Genomic DNA, 14,195 nt, shown 5'->3' with positions numbered 1-14,195 from the left:
AGATAGAGCACTTTGTAAATGAACCTGCTTTGATAAATATATTAAGGAAAGCTGTGAATAAAAGGCAGCGGCTTCTCATTTGTAAATACAACCTCCGCTACATGGAATTAGAATGATAAAATGGAGTTCCATGTAATTAAGTTTGTATAAGGCCTGAAATCCGTGCAAATACTCTCCCCGAATTCTGAAAGAGAACTGTCAGTTCAATTAATCTGAACATCACCCGAGAATGTACTGAACAAAATTAAGCTGCTGATAAAACTCTGGCCCAGTATTTTGATAAGCAATTCCTATATCATTTCTTAGCCATTGTTATCATTTTATTTAATCCGCTCCTCCTTTCTTTCCTTGGTTATATTCTAAGCCATGTGCAAGTGTCCTCACCACCACCACCACCAAAGTTGTAATCTACCACATCACAAACTAGGACAAACCCAGAAGAGTCTATATTTTCCACATCAAATAGGAAAATTACTAATATTGCAGTTTAGGAGGAAATTTTGAAACTGCCTGCAGAGATTTAAAGTCATTTACCCACAGACTCCACATTAGTTTTCAAAGGGAAAGCACACCCACCCTTGCCCTTTGAAAATTAGCCCACCAAAATTACCCACACACATTTATACCTGCTAATGTATACGCAGTTTTTTTTTCAAGGAAAACCTTTTTTTTTTTTCAATTTCTATTACTCCCTTTTAAACAAAAGATATCAAATTGAAGAACAGAAAAAAAAAAAAATATATATATATACAATGCAAAAACAGCCAAAAAAAAATTCTTCCCTTCCCTCCATTAAAATCATAAACATATTATCCAGAAACTTAAAAATATAAAAGCATGCACATGAATGCAAACCCCTACTCAATCCTGCCCCTGGACATGCCTCTGCTCCTGGCAGGTAAGAGTACATGTATACAGGCTAAGGATGTGCAGGAAAAATATTTTGTTTTGTTTTTAAGTTTTTCCCCCTCGGATATCAGTTTGTTTAATGTATAGTTTGTTTCTGTAGTTTGCTGAAATATAATAAATGTTAAAAGAAATTAAAAAAAAAAAAAATGGGGCCTCCCCAGGTCCCCAGTCTCTCCCACCATTCAAAGATTGCTAGGGTTAAGAACCACCCTAGCTCCAACTTAACTCATCTGTGGGAGGTTACATTGAAGTGGCCGGCCCAAGGCTGAGGCCCAGGCCCAGACCTAATGCCAGGACCCAGCTGGAGGCCTAGGCCTAAGCCCAGGCTTGCTGCTGCGCCTTGGCCTGGAGATTGGGTTCCATCGTCAAGGCTTCGGATCAACCTAACATGGAAGCTTCTGCCCATACCTAGGCATGATGCAGGTGCCTGGCCCAGAGGCTGAGGCCCAATGCCTGGGTCCAGCATGGATGCCAGGTTCCAATGCCAAGGCCTCAGTCTAGGCCCAGGACGGCCTGATGCTGGAGGCCAGGTCCCAGTGCTGAGGTCTTGACCTAGGCCCACATCCAACAATGGGGACTGGCCTAGAGACTGGGTCCTGATGCCAAGACCTCTGCTTAGGCCTAGGCTCATAATGGCTGTAGATCAAAATGAGGCCCTTCACTCAGGAGGAAGGTGCTAGAGAGACATCACTCCAGGTCATGCCCCAGAATTGGGCCTAGGCCTAGGCTGAGGCTTCAGTGACAGGACCAGGCATTAGTCCTGGAACTGGGAGTAGGCTCTGGGACCTGGCCTCCAGGCCAGGCCCCTGGCATTGAGCCTGGACTTAGATTAAGGACTTTGCAATGGGACCCAGCTCACAATATGCCAGTGTTGTGCCTGGGTTTAGACCTTGGCAACTGGACCAAGCCTTGGGTTGGGTCCCAGCGCACAGCCTAGACCTCAGGCTGGCCATTATCGACAGGACCCTCCCCACATGTCGGGTAAGTGGGGGACCGAGGAGGCTCTTGACCTATGCAGTTTTTGAGGGTTGGTCTGAGTTTTCCCTTTTTTTGATTGATTTTTCTATCATTTTGTTTTGAAAATGCTATAAAATGAAATAGGAAATGTGGCTTCATTTGCTAATTTGTTTCAAACGAATGCACATCTCTAATACAGGCCTTATGCATGCACTTTAACTGCATATCGGGTAGGCAGTTTTGTAAAAGGCCATTTTCGTGGGTAAACACCATTTTACCTGTGGAAATAGCTTTGAAAATTACCCTCACTAAAGCATAATAATAAGAAAGTGTCTGCAACTCAAAGCATTTGAAGAAAATGCTTCTGATGCTCGTCTGTATCAGAATGCACAGCCTGACGAGCACAGTGAATTCCTCTGGTATGAACATCCCTGGGACTACATGAAAACCATTTTTAGATGCATAGTGTTCTTATGATAAGAATTATTTCTATAGACAGAAGCCCAGACCTATGAAAAGATGGACTTATAAATAGAATGTTTATTTTAAATTCTTCTGATATGTCCCTTAATTCAAGCATCTGGCAAGGTGAATGTGTTTGTAATAAGGGGAAGAGGATATTTAATAAGGATGTGCACAGGAAAAACAATTGGTTTTGTATCATTTGATTTTTATTTTGTTTCTTTTAATTTAACTGAAACAAAGTAAACATTAACAAAAAGAAATGAAGGGGTTGGGATCCCTACACCACAAAAACTCCCCAGTTCTGCTGAAATACAAATGTTATCCCCACCCGTCCTTTACCCTATCTTCCCACCCTCCCAAAATGTATGACCTACCCAACTATGGGTTGTATAAGTTGAAATGGGACAGTTGCAATCGCCAGTTGTTCCTGTCCCACAGAGTCCTGTTGTCAAAATGAATCCTGCTGGCTCTGAGGTCAGCACCATTTCATTATATGACATATCGGGGATCATGCCTGTCCCATTTTAACTTATTCAACTCCATGGATGGGATAAGATAGGTCTAGGAAGGTTGAGGAAGGACTGGGGGTTAATATTTATTTTTTTTTATTGTGGTAGCACTTGGTAGGGGGAGGAGATAGAATTTGGCAGTGTGGCACAGGATGTATTCTGAAACAATGGAAAAACACAATGAGGTTGATACTTAGCGCCACTTAGCCAGATAACTAAGGACTTATCTAGCTAAGCGACGTTGAATATCTGGCCATGTTTAGTGGCCGCCACTTACCCGGCTAAGTGTTAGATGGGAAATGGACGTTTTTAGGGAGGAGGTACTTATCTGCTTAACATAGCCAGATAAGTAGTGATATTTAGACCTGCTTGAGCAGGTCTACAGTTCTCTGGATAAGACTTATTTGGCTATCTAGTGACTAGGTTTGGGAATACTCAGTAGCATAGCCATCCTCCTGAATATCCCGGGTCTTAAACGGCCAACTTACTTAAAGTTTATTCTTGAATATCTACCTCAATGAATTTTGCTGGATTTTTCTTTTCATTTTGTTTTGAAATAACACAAAATGAAACAGAGTGCTTATCACTACTGTTTATTACACCTTGGTTCTCTAAATATTACGTAAGTACCTTTTATAAAGCATTCAAGCAGTTGTCTCTCTATCCATGTTATTGTAAGAGAAATTGACAATGTTGGTTGAGAAGAGGTAACGAAGAAGGAGATTTTAAGGTCACTTACCAGTTGTTTACTTGTAGAATTGTAAGTCCTGTGTCTTGGGCTAACTGTTTCTTCTGTTCTTCTGAAGGGTAGGGATGCTAAATGAAACAAAGAAACCAAATATTTAGAAGCGCCAGTCAGAAGCTAACCAGGATGAGCTATGCGAATGAAAACATATTTTCTGTTTAATATTTTTTTATTTCCTTGTTTCCTTAGCTAAGCACACCGTGAGCAAGCTTTTCAATAACTTCTAATTGTTTGCAACATCTTAGCCCTCTTGAATCCCTTGTTCTGAGCTATATCAGCTAACTCAACATACTTTCTGATGGAATACCATGCATCATGTTTTCATACTGTATGAACACTGTTGCAACCATAAGTGCTCTTTTTTAAAATGAAATGCTTAATAATAACAGCAGACAGCTTATCATGTTCTAATATGAAGACAAAAGCACTTATACAGTGCCAGGAAGCCAGAGTTGAGTCCTGCCTTTTTGAAAGGTAGACCAATAAAAAAAAAAAAAAAAGAAAGAAGCAAACTTGATGTAACCAACAGGGATCTGGCACAAGATAAACATTGTTTCAAAGAATAAGGGCCAGATTTTATAACATGCGCGCGGGCGTAGATTTGTGCACGCAACCCGGCGCGCACAAATCTACGCCCAATTTTATAATATGCGCGCGCAGCCACATGCATGTCATAAAACCCTAGGGCTTGACGCACCTTGCACGCACCAAGCCCTAGGGGAGCCCCGATGGCTTTCCCTGTTCCCTCTGAGGCCACTCCGAAATCAGAGTGGCCTCGGAGGGAACTTTCCTTATGCCCCACCACCTTCCCCTCCCTTCCCCTATCTAACCTGCCCCCCAGCCCTACCTAAATCCCCCCTACCTTTATTTTGTGATTTACGCCTGCCTATGGGCAGGCGTAACTTGCGCGCACCAGCCAAGTGCCGGTGTGCGAACTCCTGGCACAGCCGCTGTGCCAGTGGCTTCGGTCCCGCCCCCGGACTGGCACCCTGCCCATGCCCCCGCCCCTTCCCCTTCCCCTTTTTCAAAGCCCCGGGGTTTGCACGCATCCCGGGGCTTGTGCGCGTTGCCGGGCCTATGCAAAATAGGCTTGGCGCACGCAGGACAGGTTTTCGGGGTTACGCGCATAAGTTACATGCGTAACCCTTTGAAAATCTGCCCCTAAATGTCCCAGTGAAGTCATAAACCAGGACTATCTTTGTTTCACAAAATGTTTTGGTAGGAGGAAAGTGAATAGGTATTATTATATAGGGTTCTATCAACAGGGTGACCATAGTAGCTCCATATGAAGGTAAACACGCTGAGGTCATCTTCAGCTTAATATTCAAACACAGGATAGCTAGGTAAGTAGGACTTATCCAGAATATCCGGTTATGTTCAACAGCTGCTGACAGGCAGTATTCGGATCATGGCAGCACTACTTAGTCAGATAACTTCTTCAGTTAAGTAGCGATTTTGAGACTTAGCAAGATAAGTTAACTGGATAAGTTTAGCACTGCTATTTACTTATCCAGCTATGTAGCGTTTGTACGTGGGTATTCAGTGGCATGGATCCTTGTAACTTAGCAGGATACACTATATCTGGCTAAGTTACTTAGCAAGCTTGCATTTATATATCTACTCCCTTGGTTTTACTACCTTACATGCATGGAGATGTAGTCCTGGTTTTCTAAGAGAAATCAATAAGGAAATCAAAATTATATCTCTATGCATACAATGGAATAAAAAACCAGGACTGACTCTCCCTGTCCCTCTTGATATCAAACTATGTGGTCACTCTATCTATAAAGCTAGTGGGAAGGAAAGGAAAATAACAAAATATGTTTTCCTTAAAGTGTTAATTTGGTTTTAAAAAATGCAGGCAATACAGTGTCAGAAACAGATAAGGAAGAATTAATGCAAAAGGAAAAAAAATGTTTACAGTCATGCTCTGCTTCTACTTTACAAACAGTATAGTAAAAAGGAGCTACACTGTGAACAAGCCATTCAAATCTAGAGAGAAAGATGGTGGCTCAAATGCAAAAGAGAAGGGAGAGAGAAGCGAAGCATCCATTCAGTTTTTATGCCTAGATACCATCAAGGTCATGGTCAAGGCAACACTAAACCCATGAATAATTCACAAAACGTTCAATTCACTCAAATTAGTAATTCAAAAATAATTTCCGGTAAAATAATTAAAATAATCACATACTAGATTAAAAAAAATATAGCTCAGGGGCTCTGTGAATCTTAGGAAAATCAAATAAACTGCCTTTATATGTTCTGATTTTTTTTTTTAGGCTGCACTTCTCTTGAAAGTGTGTAATACATTATCAGTGTCGTTACAGTATGCATGACCCTAATTATCCTTTTGCTGATATGCAATCACTCTCCTAATGTTACCAACATCTGGAACTGGATAAAGGAAGCTCAGTGAGCATGCGTCTACTATGATGGCAGTTCGAAGTAAGGGAAAAAAGTTAAAATAACTTGTCTACATTTCAGGCACTACATTGCCTCTTTTAAATATGGTAGGAACCCCCCTCCACCCGCGCGCGCACACACACACACACACACACACACAAACACACACCTATTTAGTTCAACTCTATAGGAATCAATGAGAAAAAAACGATAACAAGAAAAACAGAAATCTTTCATTCCTGGTGGAAAAACAAGATCATAACTGGAAAGAAGTAAACAAAGATGCTATGGTGAAACTCACAAAATGCTTTATCCCCTTTACGCACCTTGCCTTCATTACTTTATCAATGGCACAGTTCAAAGAGAAACAATCCCTTTACAAACACATGCCTGCTTTTTCCTACTTTGCTGCTTTAGTTTCCACTTTACCGCTGCTAGGACGAGATGCTTTCACAACTCAGAACTAGCTATACAGAGCAACCTAGAACAAGAAGGGCAGGAAGATGGGAAAAGGGAAACTTATATGCCTCAAACAACAGAGACATCCTCTGTCCTCACACACAATGCAGAAAGGTATATAACAAACTGGACACACTTACAAGACATTCTCACCAAAGCATGAGTCTGAAATTCAGCAACCAAGAGCTCTTGTTTGTATATTTTTTTTTCTGGTAAATACATCTTTTCTATTTTGTGTATTTCTTATGTGTGCTATAACTATTTGTATACTTACAGGGGAATTTTCAAAGGAGTTGTGCATTTAAATGTAACATACTATCGCAGCAATTTTCAAAAGCCATTTACACGCATACAGTGCACTTACACAGGTAAATCCTATGGACAATTCAATGGCATATATTGTAGCAATTTTCAAAAGCCCACTTACACAGGTAAAGTGCATTTACATGTGTAAAACCGAGTTTTACGTGTGTAAATGCTTTTGAAAATCAGGCCCTATGTTTTCACATGTGCTGTTATGGCAGAAATGATATGTGTGAAGGAGATGTATTTATATATATATATATAGTACATTTGCTTGTGTGACAGAGAACTGACTGTAGGTATTAGTGGAAATGGTTCATGTTAATGTATCTCTAGTATATAACAATACTGTCTGTGTGTTCTGAACTCTCAATTATTCTTAAGATCAACTGAGCCATGGATGTGTTCTATATGACATAGAATATAAAAGTTGTGTATGTGAGAAAGTTTTTACATGCAAGAGAAAGTGTGTGGAGTGCATCAATTTACCTGCAGTAAAATGTTGATTGATTCATGACAGATCTCTCAGTATTAAAAAAACAGAAGTGAGGATACTTAGTCATCTCCCATCCCCTAACCTTCTGTTTTCATTTTTGACGGCCATAATATTCCAATTTCACAAAATGATTTGAAACGTGGTGTGATGCTGGATCCTGTGCTTTCGATGCGTCCTCATATAAAGTAGTTCAATCTTCAAGTCTAAAACCGAGTCATGTTAAACCCTTACTAGAGCCATATGATTTCCATACCGTACTACAGTCCTTAGTTTTCACAGGCCTAGACTACTGTAACTTACTTTATCTAGGTCTTCTATCCAGTCACCTAAGATCACTTCAAATATTCCAGAATTCCATGGCATGGGTACTGACCAGTGTTTATGGTTGGGATCACATCACCTCTGTGTTAAAATCACTTCACTGGCTTCCGGTCCACTGAAGAATTTAGTACAAGCCAGCTACATCACTCACAATCTAATAAATAACATCACCTAGCCTGATAAATGCAATCCTTACAGTTTATGCCTCTGTGCGTACACTCACTAGCACTTGAGAAGAGGAACCAAGTGTACTATTTCCATGAGATGCTTATCTAGATAAAACATGGGAAAGGCCCCTTTTGATAGCAGGTCAGATTATAGGGAACTATCTGCCTGTGTGCATATGGCAATTAAAGGAATCAAAGGCATTTAAAAAGGCCTTGAAGACATTTTTATTTAAGGAAATCTTTGTGTCAGCCATTTAGACCTTGACATTCCTTGAAATTTCTACTCCAGCAGCATGCACATTTCACCGTTCATTTTCAGCCCTTTACTGAGCATATACATGTGATATTTTATTGTCTTGTTTTATTTTGAGTATTATTTTATGTATGTTACCTTGTATCCCACCCCAAACTTTGAAGGGTACGGGCTATAAATATTTTAAATAAATGAAAAAGTATGAGTGTGTGAAATATAATAAAATATAAGAGAGTAGATATAAAGTTATAAAGAGTAGATACCAATTACTCTGTCACCTATTAGTCCCTGTTCCCTCCCTCTCCCTGTTCCATGTAATTTCAATCTGCAGTTACAATGTAAACCGATATGATGTTTCACACTAATACCGGTATATAAAAAGCTTTAAATAAATAAATAAAAGTTAAGAATAAAAGGAAATAGAGGCTTTGCTTAGAATAAGAAAGATGGTAAGAATGTTGTATAGGATAACAGGCATGAGGGTAAGTTAAAGAAGTTTTTAAAAAACCAGTGATACCATTCTTGGTGGGAAAATTGGTAATGTCCCTTTAAAAGTGGCTTTTGCATAGGAAACTTTAAGCAGATCTTAAAAATAATAGGGAAAGGTTGTTAAAAACATTTATGGTGGGTCAGCCCAGCAGCTGTGCCTTGCACTGCTATTCGGAAGGCCCTGGGTTCAATTATCAGTTCAGGTCTCTGCTCCTCAGAGACAGTATTCACAAACCCTAAGCAGGTGGAGTCCTAGACACTGCACAATGGTAACCCTTAGTGGTAGCATTAAAAAGGCTTGGTGTACATTCCCAGGCCAAAGAGGGCTGCTGCAATGACTGGACTAAAGTAAGTTGGGAGGGAATATAAACAGTGGAAAATCCTCCTTGGTACTTGAAAAGAAAGGCTCAAGGCACCAGATCCGGGCTCTGCTCAAACTGGAAAAGCAAAGGAGCAAGAGGAAACTGTTGGGTCAAAAAAATGTTGGTGTTATCTGATAAGAATGACTGAAGAGGATCTTCCTACTTATCAAAAAATGCAAAAAAGTTCTAAAAAAATGTCAAATTGTTTTTATAGGATGAAATGGTCTCTGTCTGACTGCAGGTATGCTCCAGTCTGGAATTATTCCTGCCCCAAGTAGTAGCTAATGTATTTGGATCTGATGACTGATGTGGACATGTCCGGGAACGGCAGCAAAAGGCACTGAAAAAGTGCCTGTGGTGGCTCGGCTTCCTGCATGCCCCAAATAAACTTTTTTTTTTCAGGCCATTACAAGTATTTTACTATTTTAGCTCAATGTCTACCAAAAATATCCTTTCATAACAGTTGTTATTCAGCAAAACTCAAATATTTCCCACTATTTGCCTTCCAAAGGTAAACAAGAAATTGAGTAAATTTAGTTCTAGCTAAGAAGTAACACATAATAAGACCCAGTAAATCTGCTCAGTTGTCTCTATGTTACTACAGACCCTACTTAATGTCCAGTCATCTCCCTCTTCCACTACTCTCTGAATAAACAAGTACCGTATATGCTCACATTTCTGCTTCTACATCTCCCTCCTGCCCACTTCACAATCATGGTCCCCCGTCCTTTGTTATAACTGTCACTGGATATGCAGTGTCATGAAGATGTGAGGTGACCCCATAATATTCACATGACATTGTAATGTTGCAGTGTTACATTGGTTCTTGGTCACTTCCTATCTTTCCGGAAGGATGCAGCAGTTTAAACCTGTACCTTGGCACAATAGCAGCCTGAAATGTTCCTTAACCAATCTGACTGCACAAGCCAATCCAGGCTATTGCACGAATGTTCTTGATCCAGCACAAAACAGACTCAAAAGCTTTTCACATGCTGTTCTGGAGCCTGCAAAAGGCTACAGGTATATAGAAAGAGGCATATGGGACACTTGGAAAGCCTCAGGTAATAAACTGTCATTCTACTGTCTTATTAGATGCAATTAGATAAAAGCAATACAAACAAATTACGGCGTGCCTGCCAAAAACATAGATATGAAAAAGAAATTCAGCATCAGGGAAATACGTTTTAAAATCATATAATTTTAACTAATAAAACACATCTCGTAAAACCGGCATATGTTTCTTATAATAATAAAAGACTTTAGCTAAATATCAGCAATGTAACACCACAGCTAAAGGGGTTAACTAGATTTGTATTGATATAGAAGCCAGGCTTTTAATATTCTATAAATATTAACACAGAAAAAGATGATAATGTTGAGTTAATATGGGTTAAGGATAGAAATGAAAATAAATTTTTCTGATTGCTAGGTGTTGACATTGTTTTGGCTAGGTCTCCAGCCTTTTTCTTGAAAACCATGTAATTACAAAGGCTTTTCCCCTCCTTCCCCCTCCTGCTTCCAGCCTGCCCACATTAGTAATGACCCCTTTACTGCTTCGAAAACCACTAATAGTCTTCAGCGGAGGCAAGAAAAATGAACAGGGTAAATTGGACTCCACAGTTAGCAATTTGCATCATATGAGGCTGCTTTGGCCACTCACACTCATTCCTAGCCATCAATCGTCTGCTGTCAGGTGCTGCACTCTGCCACCATGATAAATACTCTCCCCAACACTCTGATTCGTCCAAACAATGCAATAAGCCTCCATTCTCCTCTTGGTAATGGAGATAATGAATGACTGTACAAACAAGAAGAATCGCTCATCAAAAGTGCGGGGGATGGGTGGGGGGCTTGACTGAAAAGCCTTGAGTACAAAAATTTAATTGGCTGAAAGAGGGTGGGAAGGATAAAGGCTTCTTAGTTCATCACCTAGCTTTGACATTGTAATGGGCTTTGTGTTTGTTGTTTGTCAACATAGTATGATTTCCTGCCCTATGTCGGACACATATTCTGCAACTGTTGTAATATATCTACATCTGAGGTAAGTGATCCCAGCAAGAACATATTATTGAGGATTTTTTTATTAAAACTGCCAATTAGGACAGGACTGGCTAGTTCAATCCCATGCAATAAGCTACTGTATGGTTAACACCAAAAATTCAAAGGATTTGGATCCAGCTGGGGCCTACTTCTTTTAACTGCAATTTTTAGTTGTAAAGGGGGGGGAATGACCCATTGGTTAGAATTTGGGTCTATGCATCATATACATTTAGCTTCAAATGTTCTCACTGCTACCAACCTCCTGTGTAACCTGGAGCAGGTCACATCAACCCTGGTCCTTAAACTTATTCAACTGTAATTGCATAATTAGTAATAATTGTGATGGCACAAATTATAAACCACTTTGAGGACTTGGTGGGTTATAAAATGGCATATAAATCCGAAACAGTGATTACCATTTAAAGATTGGGACAACAATATAATAGCCCTTAACTTACTGAAGCCATGTTTATGTGGTTTTTGTGTAGCAGCTAATCCTGAGTCCGAAGAGGAGTGTTTATCTACAGTGTTCCTGGCAGACTGCCATCATAGTCCGAAAACTCAAAAACCTAAAGCTGGAACATAATCAGCGTTGTAAGGAATGGAAACCACAGCAATATGTTTCTGATTAATTTACAAATACAAGTAGATATTTAAGGTTGAACTAGAGACCCAGAAAATTCCTACTACTTGGCTTATCACATGCTTTTTTAAACTATATTAGAAGAGACAGACTATTGAAATGATAAACATGGGAGGCCTTTACTCTGTCTTTGATCTGTCTTACTGAATGTCTGACTGGCTCAGATTAAAATAAACTTGGGTATGTTTGCACTTCAAAAATTGGAAGGAGAATGCAAGCATTAATTTGTTTCAAGTTTCCATGTCTCTCCCCCACTAAGACTCAGTAATTTAGTTTGTGTTCTTTTGGGTGCCAGGACAAGTCACCTCTGCCATGGGGAAGGCTTCTGGAAGAAATACACCCGGAAATATAGCAACAGTGATGATAGATCGCCCTATCAGTATACAACTGGAGCAAAATTAATTAATGATGCAGTTCACAGATTTCGCCCTCACAAAATCATTCTGAAGGAACTGTAGACAATCACACTACAGGCTTATAAATAGGCAGCTTTCTTTTTTCCTCCCATTAGGCTGCATTATTTTGCTGTTCTTAATGTCTAAATAGTAACACCGAATCCACAATCCATCTCTGGAACACAGGTTTTGAATATGTCTGTGTATTTTAAGATATTCTTCACACATTTTTTTTTTGTAGGACTGTGGGCTTTTATTTTTTTGTAATGAAATTTCTGTAGGAATATTAACTTATGCTATTGCTTCTTGCAGGCCAGAAACAATCTGTTGATTCTCTACTCATGTGAATGGCTGAGTAATATACAATGTTATTACAAATAAGAGCTTGTTCATGACTCTGACGTGCGGGGGTGCAGCCAGTTTCTAGAGTAACAGATACCAATGTGATGGGTGCAGTGCCTGCTCATGGGGAGGTCAATATTCAGAATTCATTTGCCCGTGTATATGTTTATTTGCCCGAATAAATTGGTTGTTTGAAAACTACCCAGCCCTTTTGCAGATAATATATATGCAGGGATCCACAAAACTCAGATTCTTACCTGCATCTGCAGTAGGCATTCCCAAGGGACTTTAGGCCAGGGGAGTGAATTAACATGCCTAAGTTGTATTTTCAAATCTATGCACGATAGTACCAAGGGAAAAAGTACCCACAGAAAAAAAAAGCAGGTACAGAGAAGGGCAACCAAAATGATAAAGGGAATGGAACAGCTCCCCTATGAGGAAAGGCTGAAGAGGTTAGGGCTGTTCAGCTTGAAGAAGAGACGGCTGAGGGGGGATATGATAGAGGTGCTTAAAATCATAAGAGGTCTTGAACGAGTAGATGTGACTCGGTTATTTACACTTTCGAATAATAGAAGGACTAGGGGGCATACCATGAAGTTAGCAAGTAGCACATTTAAGACTAATCGGAGAAAATTCTTTTTCACTCAACGCACAATAAAGCTCTGGAATTTGTTGCCAGAGGATGTGGTTAGTGCAGTTAGTGTAGCTTGGTTCAAAAAAAGTTTGGATAAGTTCTTGGAGGAGAAGTCCATTAACGGCTATTAATCAAGTTGACTTAGGGAATAGCCACTGCTATTAATTGCATCAGTAGCATGGGAACTTCTTAGTATTTGGATAATTGCCAGGTTCTTGTGGCCTGGTTTGGCCTCTTTTGGAAACAGGATGCTGGGCTTGATGGACCCTTGGTCTGACCCAGCATGGCAATTTCTTATGTTCTTATGTGCCAATCTCTGCGGATACTTGTTCCCAAGACAATTTTCAGAGGGAACATATGTTTGTATTTTTTCTTTAAACCTGATGGGTAAAAGTATCTGTAGACTCTGCATCACTGCAGGTCCAGAGACCCCCCCTAGGTGTCCACTAGATGTCTCTAACTCAGGCTTTGAGTAGGGAGTACAGAGAAGAGCATACCATTTCCAATCAGCACATCCCCCTGAGGAAATCTGCGGGTGGCATTTCCCACCTGCTTACCTGCAGGAGGATGCTTCCTGTTGCATGGTAGTTTTTGGATAAGTTTGTCAGAGGAGAAGAGTGACTCCCAGTTTCAGACCCACAGCCAGATACCAGGGAGAGGTGCAGAGGCAGTTCCCTGGCCCAGTACCCAATCAGTCTGGTAGGGTTTGTCTCAGTTTGGAGGAGTTTATGTTTTGAAGAGTATTTGTGGATTCCTGTGCTTGCCTGCAGGCTGGCAGGAAAAAGAGGATCTATACTGCTATTCTACATTACTAGAACTAATAGCAGTTCCCTTGCCAGCAAAGAGAAGATTGTGGTTGATAGGAAGATTTTTTACCCTATGTTGTTGAGAGGAATGTTTGTCACCATTCTTGCATGAGAGAAGGAGTAAGGAGTTCAGTTTTGCTGCAATATGGACTTTCTAGCCAAAAGATCCAACTTAACATCTAGAGAATAGGAAACCTCAGTACCCACACTAGAAGCCCCATCTTCCACCACCTGAAGGGACAGGTTTTTCCCAGAGGCCTTTATGGACATTCATTAAGATGAGCAACACAGATCAAAAGTGCAACTGGACAGTTCTGAAGATTAACTGACGAGTTCCATTTGAGTTAGCTAAAGATTTGGTTACAGTAAAATTTGTTTTGGAACACCCAAATTGAGGGTCTATCGGGCCGATGCAATACAGTGCGCTCAGCCGAGCGCACTGTTTAACCCACTGTCGGACGCGGGTTAAATAGGTGCTAATCCACCCCTAACGCAAT

General features: G+C 40.3%; 1 protein-coding gene across 1 annotated transcript in view; it reads right to left on the bottom strand.

Moving 5' to 3' along the window:
* MEIS2 (Meis homeobox 2) overlaps positions 1-14,195 on the bottom strand; it is a 680,512-nt gene that overhangs the window by 235,123 nt on the left and 431,194 nt on the right. Inside the window, exon 4 of the mRNA XM_029600205.1 lies at positions 3,580-3,656. Within this exon, the coding sequence (XP_029456065.1) occupies positions 3,580-3,656 (77 nt within the window). The remainder of the gene's footprint in view (positions 1-3,579; positions 3,657-14,195) is intronic.

The sequence above is a fragment of the Rhinatrema bivittatum genome, chromosome 4 (assembly GCF_901001135.1).
Source record: "Rhinatrema bivittatum chromosome 4, aRhiBiv1.1, whole genome shotgun sequence".
Lineage (NCBI taxonomy): Eukaryota > Metazoa > Chordata > Amphibia > Gymnophiona > Rhinatrematidae > Rhinatrema > Rhinatrema bivittatum.
The sequence above is the reverse complement of the archived record's forward strand: the minus strand, read 5'-3'. Positions and strand labels throughout refer to the sequence as shown.